This window comes from Hylobates moloch, unplaced genomic scaffold (genome assembly GCF_009828535.3).
Source record: "Hylobates moloch isolate HMO894 unplaced genomic scaffold, HMol_V3 SCAFFOLD_15, whole genome shotgun sequence".
NCBI classification, from domain to species: Eukaryota; Metazoa; Chordata; class Mammalia; order Primates; family Hylobatidae; genus Hylobates; species Hylobates moloch.
This window is the reverse complement of record NW_026652290.1, coordinates 63837508-63850889: the sequence shown is the minus strand read 5'-3', so window position 1 is coordinate 63850889 and position 13382 is coordinate 63837508. Positions and strand designations below refer to the sequence as shown.

The following is a 13382-nucleotide window of genomic DNA, read 5'->3' as shown; positions in this document are numbered from 1 at the left end:
CCAGTCTGGCCAACATGGTGAAACCCCATGATCATTGATCAACCAATTGATTGTATCAATCAATGCATGATTGATCCAACTAGAAAAAAATGTTGATGGTTGAGTTCATCTCTCCTTGAACTCCTCGAATTCAGTAATTTCTGAAGTCACTTTCATCATTTTGCAGTGGCAGCAGGTTGTAAGGTTAGAGGCTGGAGGACAATTTAAAAGAGGCTGTTCTTAGCAAGGTGTGGTGGCTCACACCTTTAATCCCAGCACTTTGAGACGCCAAGGCAGGCCGATCACTTGACGTCAGGAGTTTGAGACCAGCCTAGCCGACATAGTGAAACCCCATCTCTACTACCCAGGCATGGTGGTGGGCACCTGTAATCCTAGCTATTTGAGAGGCTGAGGCAGGAGAATTGCTTGAACCCGGGAGGCAGAGGCTACAGTGAGCTGAGATTGTGCCACTGCATTCCAGCTTGGGCGACAGAGGGAGACTCCGTCTCAAAACAAACAAACAAACAAAAAGCATTTCAGTTGGAGTTTCGCTCTTGTTGCCCAGGCTGGAGTGTGGTGGCACGATCTCGGCTCACTGCAAGCTCCGCCTCCCAGGTTCACGCCATTCTCCTGCCTCAGCCTCCCAAGTAGCTGGGATTACAGCCACCCGCCACCACACTCAGCTAATTTTTGTATTTTTAGTAGAGACAGGGTTTCACCATGTTGGCTAGGTTGGTCTCTAACTCTTGACCTCGTGAGCCACACACCTCGGCCTCCCAAAGTGCTGGGATTACAGACGTGAGCCACTGTGCCTGGCCCCCTCTTTTTTTTTTTTTTTTTTTTATTTGAGATGGAGTCTCGCTCTGTCACCAGGCTGGAGTGCAGTGGTGTGATCTCAGCTCACTGCAACTTCCGCCTCCCGGGTTCAAGCAATTGCCCTGCCTCAGCCTTCCAAGTAGCTAGGATTACAGGCATGTGCCACTATGCCTGGCTAATTTTTTATATTTTAGTAGAGACGGTTTCACCATGTTGGCCAAGATGGTCTCAATCTCCTGACCTCATGATCCACCCGCCTCGGCCTCGCAAAGTGCTGGGATTAGAGGCGTGACCCACTGCGCCCAGCCAAGGCTGTTCTTAAAGCAGTACCAATTATAGCAGCCCATTCCACCACCTCACAGGTATGATGCTTCAAGTACAATGGTACTTGCTGAATGGGGTGTCTTTTGCTAGAGGAATCACTAGACAAATTAAGAAATGTCATTGTTGGCCGGGCGTGGTGGCTCACGCTTGTAATCCCAGCACTTTGGGAGGCCGAGGCGGGCAGATCATGAGGTCAGGAGATCGAGACCACGGTGAAACCCCGTCTCTACTAAAAATACAAAAAATTAGCCGGGCGTGGTGGCGGGCGCCTGTAGTCCCAGCTACTCGGAGAGGCTGAGGCAGGAGAATGGCCTGAACCCGGGAGGCGGAGCTTACAGTGAGCCGAGATCCCGCCACTGCACTCCAGCCTGGGCAACAGAGCGAGACTCTGTCTCAAAAAAAAAAAAAAAAAAGAAAAAGAAAAAGAAATGTCATTGTTGGCCGGGTGCGGTGGCTCACACCTGTAATCCCAGCATTTTGGGAGCCAAGGCAGGCGGATCACCTGAGGTCAAGAGTTCAGGACCAGCCTGGCCAACATGGTGAAACCCCATTTCTACAAAAATACAAAAATTAGCCAGGCATGATGGCGGCTGCCCATAATCCCAGCTACTCGGGAGGCTGAGGCAGGAGAATCGCTTGTACCCAGGAGGCAGAGGTTGCAGTGAGCCAAGATCATGCCATTGCCCTCCAGCCTGGGTGACAGAGCGAGACTCCATCTCAAAAAGAAAAGGAAATGTCGTTGAAGTGATATCCTTATACTCAGGAACTGTATTTCTAAAAAGCAATTTATGAAATATTTGTAATAAAAAGATATTCATATTTAAATTTTTAAGAAAGTAAACTCTTCTCCATAAAAATGTCTTTTTCTTTCAAGTGATGTTGGGGTTGGCCCCTGTGATGAAAAGGGTATAGAATGTGATGTTTTACTGGAGCCAAATACACCATGGGGTCCCAAAACTGGGGAGCTCAATGCTGTGAGTAGTTTTTTTCTCTTATTCTTTATTTACATAAATAATTAATGACATTTAATCTTTGACAGGAACCTGATCAGTTTAAGTTGAAATTGAACTGACTACCTAATCATAAGAAGGTATTATGCCTAGTAATAGGACTCTAAGGGTAATAGGACACATTTCTTGCCCTCAAAGAGTTAATAATGAATACATTTAAATTTGGGGAAAAAACAACATGGGGCCAGCCACGATGACTCACACCTGTAATCCCAGCACTTTGGGAGGTTGACGCAGGAAGATGGCTTGAGCCCAGGAGTTTGAGACCAGCCTGGGCAATATAGTGCGACCTCATCGCTACAAAAAAGGTTTAAAACTTAGCCAAGTGTGATGCCTTGTGCCTGTAGTCCAAGTTTTGCTGGGAGGCTGAAGTGGGAAGATTGCTTAAGCCCAGGAGGCAGAGGTTGCAGTGAGCCGAGATCACACTACTGCACTCCACCCTGGGTGACAGAGGGAGACTCTCTCAAAAAAAAAAGAAAAACCGAAAACATAACATGGTCTTTAAGGTTTTTATTATGGACAAATTATGATTTGAGGAATGAAGATAGCATGAATGGATATTTTGTTTCCTTCTCCTTCTGTAAACTTTTTTTTGGCATAAAATTATTCTTTTATTGTAATTAGGAATATATTTAGATTCTTCAAAAGTTCCAGCCTAGAGTCTGGGTGACAGAGTGAGACCCTGTCTCAAAAAACAAACACACAAAAGTTTCAAAACTGAAATATTTTTAAAGTGACCAGAAAACTTGATTCCTTTGACTCCTTTTTATTCCTTTGCCTTTGTTACTAAGGACCAGGGAATATATTTGCCTATGAATGTTCTGTCTTTGTGTTGGTTAAGATAGCTTTTACTTGAGAAAGTGAAATATTCCCTGTGAAGTGCTTTATAAACTTCAGACAGCTATACAAATATTCAGTCATGCCGGGCATGGTGGTTCATGCTTGTAATCCCCGCGCTTTGGGAGGCTGAAATCAGGAGTTCAAGACCAGCCTGGTCAAGATGGTGAAACGCTGTCTTTACTAAAAACACAAAATTTAGCTGGGCGCAGTGGCGTGCGCCTGTAATCCCAGCTACTCGGGAGGCTGAAGCAGGAGAATCGCTTAAACCCAGAAGGCGGAGGTTGCGGTGAGTGGAGATGGTATCACTGCACTCCAGCCTGAGCGACAGAGTGAGACTATTGTCTCAAAAAAAAAAAAAATTCACACATTAACATTTATTTATTAATTATATGTCAAACAACAAACTAGATTTATTGAATGTCCATATGTAGTCTGCTTCCTTAATTTATATTAAAATATAAACATTAAAAAGTGATTGAAATAGTTCTAAGAATAACTAAAATTATTTTAGTAATTTACTTCTATGTGATTACTTACTTGTCCTTTGGAAATAATGCTGGGAAAGTGTCTTTCTTTTAGAAAACATCCACATCCTCCTCTAGCAGAGGATATTAAAGACTGTAACATATCACTTTCAGCCTGAGTTTTAAATTATGTTTCAGCCTGGAAGGGAACTATATTTGTAACTTTTTTTCAACTCTTCTACAATATCCATGTCAAAATAAGGAGCTGTAATCTGGGTAAATGCAGATTTATTAATCTCTTATTCCTGTCTTATAGTTCTTGTCATTGAAAAACTGGACTCTACAACTGGTAAGTGAGCAATTATAGTTAGCATTCATGGATCTCTTTCTTCCTAAATTATAGTTTAATAGAATCTTATCAGTATCTTATTTTACAAATTTTAGTTAAATATACATCTTCCTTTTCAGATTCTCCTATTTTGCACTTAAGTAAAAATGCCATTAAATTATTTAAGACAGACTCATATTCCATATCTGGCTGCATAATCCATAGATCTAGTTAAATGATTTTTTAAGTCACTCTTATATCATATTTAGGACATTGAACAAAGCAACAAACCTGTTAAGTTCCAGTTATTTGATTGTTTGAGTGATTGGTTGACTTTTTTTTTACCCGTTTGCCAGTACTATGCTGTCTGCCATCAATATTCATAAGAATGGAATAGGAATTTGGATTAGTGATAACAGACAGTAGGGCACAGAGATACAGGAAAGTAATGCAGATATGGTTAAATAATCCAGGATCACATTCACCCAGAGAATGTGCATATGTCCTTGTTTATAAGACTACTTTATTATTGGTGGTTACTATATTGTAACTTAATCTTAGTATCAAGGAATATACATTTAGTTGAGTGATAGAGGTACAATTCAACAAATACTGAGTACTTATGTGCCTACTACTGTTCTAGGTTCTGTGAAGGAATTAAAAAATATGAAGTAATATAAGCCTGCTCCGAAGTAAAAATTCCTGGATATTGTGCTAGCCAGAGGTTATTTTATCAGCTCTTGATTGACTCATTCATTCAAAAGAAATTTAGGTAAATGTGTTTGAAAGAATTCAATAAAAAATCATAATATTACATTTATAATAGATTTTTTTTTAACTTAGAAACAACAGTCACTGTTTTCAGAAGAAGAAGAATATACCACTGGTTCTGAGGTCACTGAAGATGAAGTTGGAGATGAAGAAGAAGTATCCAAGAAACAAAGTATTGGTTTATAAGTTAAAATCAAATCTCACTGTTTATGAAGGGGTTAAATTCTGAAGCCTTTAATGCAAGGGATGGGGAATTGGTTTTATATATAGAGTAGGTTGCAACATAGAAAAAAAAAATTGAAAGGAGACACCATCAAGATTTCCTAACCCAGGCATGAACACGGAATACTCAAAGCTATAAAGAGAGGGCAGTACACTGAGAAAGAACTCTCCAGGTTTTCACTTCAGGTGCAACTAAATGTGTGACTCATTTCAGATGAAATATGATCTGAGATGTGTACCTGAGATGATTTGGAGTGATACTCAAATGAACCATTAAATAACATTCATAAATGTATGTTTTTTTTAGGGGAAAGCATTTTTTTTTTTTTTTTGAGACAGAGTCTCACTCTGTCACAGTGGCGCAATCTTGGCTCACTGCAACCTCTGCTTCCTGGGTTCAAGCAATTCTCCTGCCTCAGTCTCCTGAGTAGCTCGGACTACAGGTGTGCACCACCATACCCAGCTAATTGTTTTGTATTTTTAATAGAAACGGGGTTTCACAATGTTGGTCAGGCTGGTCTTGAACTCCTGACCTCAGATGATCCACCTGCCTCGGCCTCCCAAAGTGCTGGGATTACAGGCGTGAGCCACTGTGCCCGGCCGAAAGCATGATTATTGTACAACTATAAAATTAACTTGTGTCAAAATTTCTCAACTCATTAGTTCCTAGAAACAGCAAGGAAAATTGGTTCAAAGAGCCTTTGAAGACTCAAGTATTTATAGGCAATTATGAATCTGTTTTGTCACAATAATTTACCTCTTTTAGGGTTTCATATGAATAGAATCATGAGTAATCTTTTGTCTCTGGCTTCTTTCACTTAGTATAAGGTTTTTGAGATTCATTCATATTGTTTATTCCCTTTTATTGCAGAGTGGTATTCCATTATACTACTTTTGAAAAAAGAATGTTGGTCTGGGCACAGTGGCTCATACCTGTAATCCCAGCACTTTGAGAAGCCGAGGTGGGCAGATCACCTGAGGTCAGGAGTTCAAGAGCAGCCTGGCCCACATGGTGAAACCCTGTCGCTACTAAAAATACAAAAATTAGGCCAGGCATAATGATGGGTTCCTGTAATCCAGCTATTTGGGAGGCTGAGGTGGGAGAATTGCTTGAACCCGCAAGGCGGAGGTTTCAGTGAGCCAAGGTCATGCCATTGCACTCCAGCCTGGGCGACACAGCAAGACTCTGTCTCAAAAAAAAAAAAAAATACAAAAATTAGTTGGGCATGGTGGCGGGTGCATGTAATCACAGCTACTCAGGAGGCTGAGGCAGGAGAATCACTTGAACCCAGGAAGGGGAGGTTGCAGTGGGCCAAGACCATCCCATTGCACTCCAGCCTGGGCAACCAGAATGAAACTCCATCTAAAAAAAAAAAGTTAAAAGAAGATTGTAAGTTAGATACAAAATTGATCAGTGTCATACAACTTAGTGAACCCGTAACTCTTAGGTTATCTTTTTAGAAATAATTTGCATTTTTATTAGACACAAAAACCTGAAAGTTAACATGTAACTTTCAGATGCCATCAGTAGATGGTAGTCAGACATGGGACATTCTCTTAGAGAATTAAATGATTCTTGAGTAGGCATGTTGAACACCCCTCCAACATGACATTGAAAAAACATGCTGCGGCCAGGCGCAGTGGCTCACGCCTGTAATCCCAGCACTCTGGGAGGCCGAGGCGGGCGGATCACGAGGTCAGAAGATCGAGACCATCCTGGCTAACACGGTGAAACCCCTTCTCTACTAAAAATACAAAAAATTAGCCGGGCATGGTGGCGGGCACCTGTAGTCCCAGCTACTCAGGAGGCTGAAGCAGGAGAATGGTGTGAACCTGGGAGGCGGAGCTTGCAGTGAGCCGAGATCATGCCACTGCACTCCAGCCTGGGCGACAGAGCAAGACTCCGTCTCAAAAAAAAAAAAAAAAACATGCTGCCTTCCCTTTATCTTCTCTCCAAGTTTTACATAATTTTTCTTAACATCTTGAATCCTCCAATGAAAAAGCTGGTTCTTTAGCAATTTTGTGTCCATTTTAATTAGTAAAGGAGAAAGTTCTACAATGTTTCTTTTCAACAGTTTGATTGAGGTATAAGTTATATGTTACAAAATTCACCCACTTTAAGTGTACCTGTAGATGAGTTTTGGCACACAGATGTGTAACCACCACCAAAATCAAAATCTAGAACATCATTTCAAAAAGTTCCTCCATCCCCCTTTGTACTCAGTTCCCTTTCTCCGGTTCTGCCCTCAGGCAACCATGAATCTGTTTTGTCAAAACAATTTACCTTTCTTAAGGTTTCATATGAATGGAATCATGAGTAATTTTTTGTCCCTGGCTTCTTTCACTTAGTATGAGGTTTTTGAGATTCATCCATATTATTGCATGTGTCAGTAGTTTATTCCTTTTTATTGCAGAGTAGTATTCCATTGTATGGCTATACCATACTTTGTCTATCCATTCCCAATTTCATGGACATATGGATTGTTTCCTCTTGTTGGCTGTTGTGAATAATGCTGCTGTGAACATTTGCATACAAGTCTGTGTGGACATGTGTTTTCATTTCTCTTGAGTAGATACTTAGGAGTAAAATTACTAGATCATATGGTAAGTGTGTGTTTCACTTTATAAGAAACTGCCAAATTGTTTTTGCAAAGTGACCGTTTTGCATCTCCACGAGCAGTGGAGCATTCCCACCACTGTGCATTCCCACCAGCAGTGTATGTGAGTTCCAATTGCTGCACATTCACATCAATACTTGGTATTATTGGTCTTTTTAATTTTAGCCATTGTAGTGGATAGATAGTGTTAAGCAACTTTTCATGTTTTTATTGACCATTTATATATCTTTTTTATGAAGTGTTTGTTTAAATCTTTGGCCCATTTTTATTGGATCATTTGCTTTATTATTGAATTGTAAGATTTCTTTATATATACTTTAGATCTAAGTCTTTTTTGTCAGTCATATGTTTCTCAATATTTCCCCTAGTCTATGCCTTGCCTTTTGATTTTCTTTTTTTTTTTTTTTTTGAGATAGAGTCTTGTTCTGTCATCCGGGCTGGAGTGTAGAGGTGCGATCTCTCACTGCAACCTGTGCCTCCTGGGTTCCAGCAATTCTTCTGCCTCAGCCTTCCGAGTAGCTGGGATTACAGGTGTGCACCACCACACTGGGCTACTTTTTGGATTTTTAGTAGAGATGGGGTTTTGCCATGTTGGCCGAGCTGGTCTCAAACTCCTGACCTCAGGTGATCCGCCTGCCTCGGCCTCCCAAGTGCTGGGATTACAGGCGTGAGCCACCACACCAGGCCTAATTTTCTTAATGATGTCTTTTGAAGAGCTAAAGTTTTAAATTTTGTGAATTCTAATTTTTTAGTTTTTCCTTTTTATGTTCCATTATTTAATAGCTAAGAAGTATTTGCCTACCTCAAAGTCAAAGATTTTCTGCTGTGTTTTCTTCTAGGAGTTGTATGATTTTAGCTTTTTATTTAAGATTATGATCCCATTCAGGTTAATTTTTGTTTATTGTATGAGTTAAGGGTCAAGCTTCCTTTTTTTCCATAGGCATAGCCAGTTGTTCCAGCACCGTTTATTGAAAAGACTATTCTTTTCTAACATATTGGATTACTTTGGCATGTTAAAAATCGGTTGACCATTTACATGTGGCCCCATTTCCAAACTCTGTTTTCTTCCATTGATTCTTATGTCTTTCTTTACATCAGCATATCGATACCACAGTTAATTTTTTTTTTTTTTTTTTCGAGAAAGCCAGCTGACTCTTTATTGCTTTGGGGACAGGGGGCTCAGGAGCTCTTGGTGGAGCGGGTCCGCTTCCTCTTCACCATCACAGGCTTCTGGCTGCGCAGGATGGCGCTGGCCCTGCGGATGGCTGCCATGTGCAGGTTGGGGCAGTACTTGTTCTTGCGGATCATGTGTCTGATGCTGCTGAGCGTGGCGCGAGCATTGTTGTTGATGGTGGTCCACACATAGGAGGTGGCAGGCTTCCACTGGCCGGATCTCTGCTTAATGACCACCACGACACCTTTGCCGTCGGTTGCTGGCTCCACGCCCACAGTCTTGTGGTGAATCAGTCCGTTGTAGCAGAAGGAATTGCGGGCCTTCAAGTTATTGGGCTCAGTGCTGTAGGTCTGTTTATTCCTCTTGATCAGGAAACTGGAGCAGTTCCGCACGACCATCCATTGCAGATGCACAGACATGGCGGCGGCTCCTCTCGCAGCGGCGACCTGAGACGGAAAGGACACTGTTAATTTTTGTAGATTTTAGTGAGTCTTGAAACCTGGTGGTGTGAGTCCTCCAAAATTGTTCTTTAATTTTAAATTATTTTGGCCTTTCAAGGTACTTTGCATTTTCTACAAATTTTAGAGTCTGTGTGGATATTCCTACAAATATCTTTTTGGGATTTTTGTTGGGATTGTGTTGAACCTGTATATCAATTTGGGGTGAATTCCTTTTTTTTCCAATGGCAGTTCTTCCCATCCATGAACATGGAATATCTCTCCATTTATTTAGGACTTCTTTAATGTCTCTCAACAATGTTTTGTAGTTTCAGTGTACAGATGTTGAACATCTTTTGTTAAATTTATTCCTCCGTATTTTATGCTATTATAAATTGAATTGTTTTTCCGGTTGCTCATTGATGGTAATACTAATGATGGTCAAAATACAATTGATGTTTGTATATTGATGTTATTTGCTGTTCATTTATTAGATTTCATTCCAATCTGTATACCTTTTATTTATATGTCTTGCCTTTTGTGCTGGTTAGGACCTGATATTGAATAGAAGTGGTGAAAACAGACAGACATCCTTACCTTGTCTGATGGGGAAAACATCCAGTCTTTAACCATTAAGTATGTAATGTCAGTTGTCGGCTTCCCATAAATGTCCTTTCTCAGTTGAGAAAGTTCCTTTCTGTTTCTATTTTGCTGAGTTTTTAGAGTGAATAGGTGTTGCATTTTATCAAATGCTTTTTCTCCATCTATTGAGAAGACCATATAGATGTTCTCCTTTATTGTATCAATTAGGTACGTTGATTGATTTTTCACATGTTACACCAGTATTCTGGTGTAAACTCCACTTGGTCATTTATTACACTTTTTATATATCACTGCAGGGGTCTGTCCCGCAGATCCTGACGCAATGACGGATGAATAACATACACTGACACAGATATTATGCTTGTCTGTCTGGCTGAGAGTCTGGGCCGCTTACAGACTCCCAGGAGAGTGCTGTAAAGAATTGCAACCGTGACCCAGACTTGCTGGCCTTCCCAGCATTTATTCAGCACACATTAAACTACAAAAGTCTCAAGTAAACACCACTAGAATGTAATTACCATTGCCGACCCACCTAGTAGAGAGCAATCATGCACCCACAGATTGTCAAAGGTTAGTCTTAGGACCACATGAGTAAACAAGCTATTTAGATAGACTCCTCTACATTCCTATGTTAATTACCCTTGCTATAGCTCAAAGAGGATTAGGCTGCCTTCAGCCATAACCTATCCTGAGGCTTTTGCAAAAACCTTCTGGCCTTCTAAGAAGGTTTATTTTACAGTTTTTCCCACCATCCTGACTGAACTCCCACATCTCACTGCGTTGGACTTGCATATATATATATATATGTGTGTATCTATGTATATATACATATATATGTATATACACATACATATATTTTTGAGACAGGGGCTCTCTCTGTTGCCCAGGCTTGAATGCAGTGTTGTGATCACAGCTCACTGCAGCCTCGACCTCCCAAGGCTCAAGTAGTTCTCCCACCCAAGCCTTCTGAGTAGCTAGGATCACAGGTGTGCACCACCATGCCCAGCTAATCTTTAAGATTTTTTGTAGAGACAAGGTCTCCTTATATTGCCCAGGATGTTCTTGAACTCCTAGCCACAAGCAATCCTCCTACCTCGGCCTCCCAAAGTGATAGGATTACAGGTGTGAGCCACCATGCCTGGGCTTACTTGCTAATATTTTGTTAAGGATTTTTTGTTTCTGTTCATGAGAGATATTTGTAGTTTTCTTGTTATGTAGTTTTCAAGTTTTGATATCAGAGTCATGATGACATTAGAAAATGAGTGACATCACCCCTCTTTTCTGAAAGAGTTTGTGTAGGATTTGTATTGTTTCTCCTTTAAAAGAATAATAAAATTCAGCAGTGAAGCCATATGGGCCTGGACTTTTGTTATAGGAAGGCTTTAAATTATGAACTCACTTTCATTAGTTAATAGATGCTATTCAAGTTTTCTATTGCCTCTTCAATTTGTTTTGATAATTTCTGTCTTTCAAGGAATTTTATCTAATTTGTCAGATTTATTGGCATAAAGTCACTCATAGTACATTCTTTTTTTTTTTTTTTTTTTTTTTTGAGACAGAGTCTCACTCTATCACTAGGCTGAAATGGCACAATCTCGGCTCACTGCAACCTCTACCCTCCTGGGTTCAAGTGATTCTTGTGCCTCAGTCTCCCGAGTAGCTGGGATTACAGGCACGCACACCATACTTGGCTAATTTTTGTACTTTTAGTATAAATGTAAATGTGCCTAATTATAAAGCCCTAAAATATACAAAGCAAAAACAGACAAATCTGTAAGGAAAAATACACAGATTACCACTTGTAGCTAGAGATTTCAATACTTCTTTCTTACAGCTGCTTGGGAGGCCGAGGCACGAGAATCACTTAAACCCATGAAGCAGAGATTGCAGTGAGCCAAGATCATGCCACTGCACTCCAGCATGGGTGACAGAGCAAGACTCTGTCTCAAAAAAAAAAGAAAAAGAAAATGAACCCCTGTAAAGCAGTTTCAGCTTTGCTTCATAGTATATTTGCTTTTTACCCAGAGGTTAATTTGTTAGTTTTCTTAAAACAATGTTTTTCTTAATGGTCTTATTATTTAGAAGTAACAAGTGGACTGGAAAAGTATATGGGGCCTAAGCTTATAACATTGACTTCTCATTATCAGGGAAAAAGGAGAAGCCAAAGAAGTTCACTAGACAACCAAAAAAGCAGATATCTTCACCCTGTGCCCAGAGGAAAGAAAAGGCATTGGAGAAGGTAACTCTGAATTATCTGTTGTTATTTTAAAGTTTATATGGAAAAATAAGCAAATGAGTATAGCCAGAAAAAAATAAAAAGTTAAGAATAGTGAAGACACATGGAATGCTAGCAATGTAAAAATGAAGAAGTTTTGTATAGACTGAGATTAAAGATCTCTAAGATATATTGACAAATGAGAAAAGAAAGGTGCGGAAATGTATAGTGGTATAGTATGCTACCATTTGTGTAAAGTAGATGGGGGAAATATATAAATGAACTTCCTTGTATATACATAAAATGTTTCTGGAAGGCTACATAAGAACTTGATAAAATTGGTTGCCTCTCAGGAAGGGAACTGGACGTGTAAGGGACAGAAGTGAGAGTCTTTTCATTATATGTGCTATTATACCTTTTGAATTTTAAACCAATATTACTTATTCAAAAAATTAAAAATAGACTTTTAAATTAAAAATAAATTATATTTTATGACATTTAAAAATAATTCTTATTTCTCCATACCTTTGAAGGAAGGGGTAAAAAAGCCCGGTGGGAATGAGAGAATAGTAATAACCACCATTGGCTAAAAGAAAAACTGTGAATTTCAAAAATGTGTGATAGGTTGAGTCTGGGTTAAGATCCACAGAGTTACATTGGACACATTGGACATTCATCTTTGTGTTAAGTAGCACAGGCATATGAGTGGGTTAATTCTATAAAACATTGTATCAGCTGGCTGGGCATGATCACTTATGCCTGTAATCCCAGCACTTTGGGAGGTCAAAGTGGGTGGATTGCTTGAGCCCAAGAGTTTGAGACCAGCCTGGGCAACATGGCAAAACCCCATTTCTACTAAAAAAAAAATACAAAAATTAGCCAGGCATGGTGGTGCACACCTGTAGTCCCAGCTACTCAGGAGGCTGAGGTGGGAGGATCACTTGAGACCAGGAAGTCGAGGCTGCAGTGAGCTATAATCATGCCACTGCACTCCAGCCTGGGCAACAGAGTGAGACCCTGTCTTCAAAAAAAAAAAAAATTGCATAAGCTGGGATTCCAAGGTTAACCAATGAAGCTGGATTCAAATTCTAGGTCTGTATCTCTTTGGAGAAGTTTAACTTCTCTGAACCTGTTTTGTTATGAAGATATTAACAGTGCCTGTCTCCTGTGGTTGGTGCAAGGTTTAAATGAAATAGCACTTGTAATGCTCTTGGTACAGTGTCTTCACACTCAGTAAGAGTGAACTCTTTTTATTACTAACTATAGCACTAATCAGTAAATATGTTCTAATTGGGCCTTAATGTTGTCTACTTTTTTTTAGTCAGCTTCTAGAGATGTGTCTCCTTTCGTGTGAGTATTGCTCCTTAATCCAATCAGATATCCACTCTTAAAGAAGCATCAATGCTGATTTTTGTTCAATTTTTTCAATAGTGTGAGTATGCAAAAGAATAAGTGGGATGCCACAAGATCCTTGAGATTCAACCAGGATGCACAAAGAGAAGACGGTAAATTTTATTGTTTGGGTAATGTACAAATTGGATGTAAATAGCAATGATTGGTGTGTCTTTCATTTTATACAGT

The 13382-nt window shown here is 39.9% G+C and overlaps 2 protein-coding genes across 8 annotated transcripts in view; one reads left to right on the top strand and one right to left on the bottom strand.

Moving 5' to 3' along the window:
- The window catches only part of SANBR (SANT and BTB domain regulator of CSR), a 74931-nt gene that overhangs the window by 39302 nt on the left and 22247 nt on the right, over positions 1-13382 (top strand). For 5 of the 7 annotated variants that reach the window (XR_009210023.1, XM_032177182.2, XM_032177179.2 and 2 more), the window contains 6 exons: positions 1994-2093; positions 3750-3782; positions 4605-4704; positions 11734-11825; positions 13123-13151; positions 13233-13306. Coding sequence is in view for 4 of the 7 variants with exons in the window: in XM_032177182.2 (XP_032033073.1) it covers positions 1994-2093; positions 3750-3782; positions 4605-4704; positions 11734-11825; positions 13123-13151; positions 13233-13306 (428 nt within the window). In the remaining 3 variants the exon portion in view is untranslated. Of the gene's footprint in view, positions 1-1993; positions 2094-3749; positions 3783-4604; positions 4705-9534; positions 9620-11733; positions 11826-13122; positions 13152-13232; positions 13307-13382 lie in introns of those variants that run through there. The other 2 variants (XR_004252236.2, XR_004252237.2) reach the window with 2 other exon arrangements.
- LOC116483288 (large ribosomal subunit protein eL28-like) lies at positions 8505-9010 on the bottom strand. The gene has a single exon (XM_032753638.2). The coding sequence runs from the start codon at positions 8963-8965 to the stop codon at positions 8552-8554; it is 414 nt and encodes a 137-aa protein (XP_032609529.1). The 5' UTR covers positions 8966-9010; the 3' UTR covers positions 8505-8551.

Coding starts and splice junctions, on each gene's coding strand:
- LOC116483288 (XM_032753638.2), bottom strand. CDS start 8,965: ATGTCTGTGCATCTGCAATGGATGGTCGTGCGGAACTGCTCCAGTTTC.